This window comes from Octopus sinensis, linkage group LG1 (genome assembly GCF_006345805.1).
Source record: "Octopus sinensis linkage group LG1, ASM634580v1, whole genome shotgun sequence".
Lineage (NCBI taxonomy): Eukaryota > Metazoa > Mollusca > Cephalopoda > Octopoda > Octopodidae > Octopus > Octopus sinensis.
The window spans coordinates 67,344,050-67,350,049 of record NC_042997.1 but is presented as its reverse complement, the minus strand read 5'-3'; the positions used below and the strand labels follow the sequence as shown (position 1 = coordinate 67,350,049).

Genomic DNA, 6,000 nt, shown 5'->3' with positions numbered 1-6,000 from the left:
ACCTTGTCTATTAATCTTAATGCCTCATTGAAGATGTCATCATTGAACGTGACATTGCCGTCACACTGATATTGAATTCTTTGAAGAAGTTGATTTAGATTTGACAATCCACAGTTCACCAACATGATGGAGAAGAGGTTTCTCAGTTGCATAGGAGACCTGCAATTTGTGCCTCTGTCAGACCTCTGAGATAGCAAGCCTGGAGATGTTTGACATACTGTGTTATCAACCATACATAAGGCTGTAAATGATGTGGGTCCCTTGACATGGTTTAATAGAAGCCTTAGATAGTATCACTCTGTAGTTTTTTAAAACTGTTCCCTACTCAGGGTCTTTCGGAACAAGAGGTAGGCATAATGCATGAAGATGTATTGAAAATAATCTTAACTATGGAACAAAATTGGAGAGATAATCTATATAATTTGGTGTAACCAAATGACTGTTGGTAACACATTAACAAATCTTAATATGCTATAGTACATCCTTATTTTCATATCACAAAAAATGTATATAGCTGAACTTCAAACCTACAGTTCCTATGAGTGAAGTATAGTAGCTGCCCCATTGAACTGGGAATTCTAAAAACATATATCAGTAATATATGTGTATCACACTTAATTTGAAAAATTTATTTTTCAGTCAAATATTTTACAAAGAATTGAATTTTTTTAATAAATGTTTTGTATATACTAGTATTCAATTTCATTCCATAGTTTATTAGTCAATTGCCTTATAAATGTTTCTGCTATCATAGATTGTCTTCAGTTCCATTCTGTAGTTAAGCATTAAATACAGACTGCATCAAAATTAGATTCCATACATACATATGCACAAATTAAGAAACGTGTACAACTACACCTCACTTAAAGCTGCAGACATACAAATTGTCACTGCTGTCAACTAAACACACTGATATTTGACAGATTTTGTTGAAATTATTTTTATTGTTAAAAAGATCAAAATAAAAATGTAAACCCTCAAAATAGTCAGGAGGAAATGTTGGATAGTGTTTGGTGTGTGTGTGTGTGTTTATAGAAGATTAGAAAAGGATACTGCTTGGATAACAGTGTCACTCACAACCATAACAGTCAGAGCAATGAGACAGTAACACTTGCATGCATACACACACCTCTATATATGATGGGCTTCTTTCAATTTCTATCTACCAAATCCACTCACAAGACTTAGCTTGGTCCTTAGAAGGCACATGCCCAAAGTACCATGCAGTTGAATTGAACCCGAAACCATGTGGTGGGGAAGCACAATCATCTCTGCAATATATATATATAATTCTATTCCTTCAACATGAACACATTAAAACTACTGCCTGGATTTACCTGGGATTACACCTAAAGGGCTTATACCTTCTCAGAAGTACAGACCAACCGTCATTCCCTATGGAAGAAGATGAACTGTGAACTTTATTCGCCTGTCTGTATTCTATCTACTATTCTATTCCTTATAAACTGAATCTCGCTGTCTAGATCTATCATACATACCTTGTCTCTGACGACAGAACACCCAGTGTACAGACATGCTAGCCTAAAACTTTGGATATCTGAGAAACAGCTGTAAGACTTCAAATTCACCTTACCCTCATTGAATATTCTAAATGAGTTGAGATACCTGTCCTACCTTGGTTTTTGCTGTCCTTTTTCCTTTTATATATATATATATATATATATATATATATATATATATATATACACATACATACACACACACACGTGTATATAATGTGCACTTGTGTGTATTATACACACAGGAATAAAATATATGGAATTTGATTTTTGCACACATAGTTTCAACTAATGTTCATCAGATCTGAATAGTAAAAATGTGAAGAAATAAACTGGTTTTGTTAATCTATTTAATACATTTCTGTCAGAAAAAAATAAGAGATGTGATAAGAGGAAATGCTGAAAATATTTTCAGTTATTTTGTACCTTCATTGCATAGGAAAATTGCCAAATTATGAACAAGTTGTCTGCTATATATTTTCTTTTATGATGCAGAAAAGCTGCTTGATTTAAGAGCTTTCTAGCACTATAAATTCCTGGATTATACATATTTAAAATTTAATTTTATTGATTCCTGAACTTTGTAGCTCTCTATCAAAAGTTTTTGATCACCAGCACAGATCCATTGACCTCTCAGACTTTGTATGAACCACTTTGTGTGAAAGACTTAATTTCTAGATCAGTTTTTTCCCAGTAGTGTTTAACATCCCTGTTTTGTTTCTTTTTCTTACCATTCCTCCTTGTTCATTAGTATTTAGAAATAAATTTTATAAGATCAAATGTAGCTTTCAGTTGTGAGTGCTTGTGCATATATTATGTATATGACAGAAAATTATAAAGCTCACAACAAAAAACAAAAGAGGCACAAACTTCTCACTAGTTTGAAGCAGGTGCAAGGTTCACAGTAGACAAATTTAGAGCAATGTCATTCACACAGCATTTTTTTTTTTTATCACTGTTTGTTTAAGTTTTCTCAAACAGTTGATAGTAATTACGAGATCCATCCTGAAGTGAAGAGAATAAATTTTTGTTTCTCATGTATCCAACATATTCATAGTTGAGAATGCATATGTAACAAATTGTTGGCTCATACAAACCATTAAACATTTTCACTACATTTTGTTCTTATCATTCCTGCATATATTTCCTTCTTCTCTGTTAACTCCCACTTGTTGATCAGTTTATTTGTGTTTTTTAAATTTTTTATTTACTTCATGGTATAAACATCTGAGGAGAAAATATATAAGGGCATAGTAGTTCACTTGAAGCATTGTGAGATAAGAAAGCAAAGAAATAATGTGAAGAAAGAATTGATGAGTTTTTAATTCATTCTATATTTTGAGTGATTCATCCATCTAGGGAAGAAAAGTAGTAATAAGTTTTTTAATCTCTTCACATGTAAGCCTCTGCTTTATTTCATTTTGTTTCACACTCATGCGCGCGCACACACACACACTCACACTCTTACTTCACAGATGAAATCCAGAGATTCTCTGTATAGAAGACACTTAGTAGTGCTCAAAACTTTAAAGCTTAGACTCTATCTTTACAGATCATTCTTCAAGGTAAAGAAAAGCTATAAGAGGAATCAAGCTGAGTGGGTATAGAGGCAATTATGCAGATAAACAAATTGGATATATATCAAATATATTAAGTTAATCCAAACAAGAAAGTACAAAAAAAATGCGAGGACGTGGAACAATTATAGTATTATTGGATGCTCAGGAAAGAAGGAAGGTTTAACGTTACGAGTGGAGCTCTTCGTCGGAAAGATCCAGAGAAGGGAAGACGGAGGAAAAAAATCGCCAACGGTACACACACGGTCACGCAAAACGTGGAGATTTTTTACTTTCTCTCATTTTGCATGTATACATATATCCATATTTTGCATTTGATGTATCTTATTTATCTGCATAATTGCCTTTGTGTGCGTGTGCACATATTCATATATATGTGTATCTGTGATCAGTGAGTCTTACTTGGCTTAGTTGGCTTTAATTAAAGCTGCTGATGGTACATTTGCTCCAGTTACACATCATATATCATGATAACCCCTGTATAATTACTATGGTAACAGTTGTCAAGCAGGCTAATATATCTGCTGCATGCATACATTATCTGGAGAATATTAAATGAAATAGTATGTATGTATGTATTTTTATAATAATGTATGTATGTATTTTTATAATCTTTATAGGTGCATCACTAGTTAAAGGAATTCCTTTTAATCCCAATGACCCAGAAATATCTGGCCCAGATATCTTCCAAAAACTTGTACCAATAGAAGCCCATGAAGCAGCATCACTTTACAGGTTAGTTGGCATGAACACATGCATAACCCAAATCATTCCACGTCTCCCTTCACATTTTATTCTTATATATATTCATTTTCTTTTTAATCTTGTTCATGTATTATCATTCCCACAATGTTCTATAACTCTGTGTGTGAAGATATCTTCTATTGTAAATATAAACATTAATTTTGACTTTGGTGTTTTATGAGAAATAGATTATAAATATGAATGCATTGAGTTTATTGCTGTTCATTTCACTAATCTTTCTGTATGTGTATGTATAAAATACCTTTTCTCTATTTAAATATTTGTACAGCTTCAATATGTATCTTTGTATGTGAGGCTAATCTAAAAACTCTTTGGTAGTTGTTTACTGTATTGCAAAAAATAAAAAAAAACTTTCTGTGATCAGTACTCCAAACATGGCAATCTTGTATACTTTTTTTCTCTTTTTGTTAATGTTTCCAAGATGATTTTAGTTTGTGCTTCATTTTAAGATAACACTAGAAAAGCAAGCATGAGAATTAACACCACAAAATAAACATTTTAAGCATATACATACTGTCATCAATCCCTCCATCTATCTCGCCATCATCCATATTCCAGCTATAACATCTTAACAGAGTATTATATTCTGGTACAAAAGTAATATAGATATAAAAACAAAACAAAATGAAAGTTACAATAGCAACAACCCCTGTCTTATCAAGGTAAATGCAATACTTTATCTCAAAATATTATTTGCTCTTTACACACCTGACCTCTATCAACATGGCAAATGTTATTTCAAATGGAACCTGAATCTTGAAAGGAGTACCACAAGGTTTTCTCTTCCATCCACTCTTTTTAATAGATGCTTAGATGATGTTCCCACATCTTTACTAAACACACAGATCTTCATACACAGACAATACCATGGTTAAGACCCTAACAGGAAACTAAAAAATCTGGCCTCAAATAAATGATTTAAAAAAAATTTAGTGTCTTTTAAAGCCACCATCTCCTTTCTAAGCATCTGTTATGACCAACTATCATGCTCAACAACATAAGCATGCCACACACACTAGAAATTGTGCACATTTTTACAACATTCACAGCACATTTAGAATATACAGAAAGCAAAATTTTGCAAAAACAAATAACAAAGAAATGGCTACTCATGAAGAGCATGCAGAAAAATCCATAAATGCTAAACAGCACAATATCAGATATCTTCATGTTGACTGTATTTATTATCTAGCAACAACATTACAAAGGCATGATTTCCTGTTTAAAGTTACTAAATATTTCAATCTTGGATAGTTCATAACTTTGTACAATAGTGATTCTCAACAAAGAAAAACTTCTCATTCAATATATTTGATATCTAACCAATTTAAGGTATCACATAATTCTTATCTTTGAAAAAATTTTTAAACATTGTAGCTGAAAATGAGAAAGAAAAAAAAATACTTAATAACTTCATGAGCTACAATATGAAATTTTATATCTGAATGAATTTTTTTTTTTTTCTTTAGTGAAGAAAAAGCAAAAATCTCTCGAAAGTTAACTGGAATGATTGAAGAAAAGAATGAAGAACTAGAGTATGTAACCTCTTTTCAATTAAGCCTTTTGCTGTTTAGTCCCAGGTCAGTCCTGACCCAAAACACTTCAGCTATGACTACCTTCCTCTCTTTTTCCAATTGTAGTGAATCTGGAACTACATTATCTGATGTATTTTCTCTTTAAAATGACAGCATTATTTGAAAAATATTACATCAGCAAGTTGTAGGTTGAGCAACCATGTAGAGGCTCCTTCCTGTTAATTAGGGTGTTAATTTCAAGAGATGCTTCATAAACTCATTTATATAGTTAACCCTTTAGCAGTCATCTTATTCTGTCAAAAGTAATGCTTATTTATTCACATTGTTTTGAATTAATAATACATTATCTTCTAGCTATGAGATTGTGATGGGGCCACTGTTAGTTTTTTAGAATGTCTGTAAGAAATCAGATCTGGCCAGTTTGAACATAAAACAGGTAGAATGTCTCGGCTGGTTTAAATGCTGAAGGGTTAAGTTTATTGGCAGCTGATGTGCAACATTTCAGCTAAGTGCTCCAGCATGGCTGCACTCTCATGACTGAAACCAAATTAAACTCATAAAACATGGTAGATATTTTATTCAACTATGAAATTTTATTGACTT

General features: G+C 32.2%; 1 protein-coding gene across 5 annotated transcripts in view; it reads left to right on the top strand.

Moving 5' to 3' along the window:
* LOC115211750 (tyrosine-protein phosphatase non-receptor type 23) overlaps positions 1 to 6,000 on the top strand; it is a 98,603-nt gene that overhangs the window by 50,756 nt on the left and 41,847 nt on the right. For all 5 annotated transcript variants that reach the window (XM_036501697.1, XM_036501696.1, XM_036501695.1 and 2 more), the window contains exons 10-11: positions 3,718 to 3,832; positions 5,332 to 5,397. In XM_036501697.1, the coding sequence (XP_036357590.1) occupies positions 3,718 to 3,832; positions 5,332 to 5,397 (181 nt within the window). The remainder of the gene's footprint in view (positions 1 to 3,717; positions 3,833 to 5,331; positions 5,398 to 6,000) is intronic.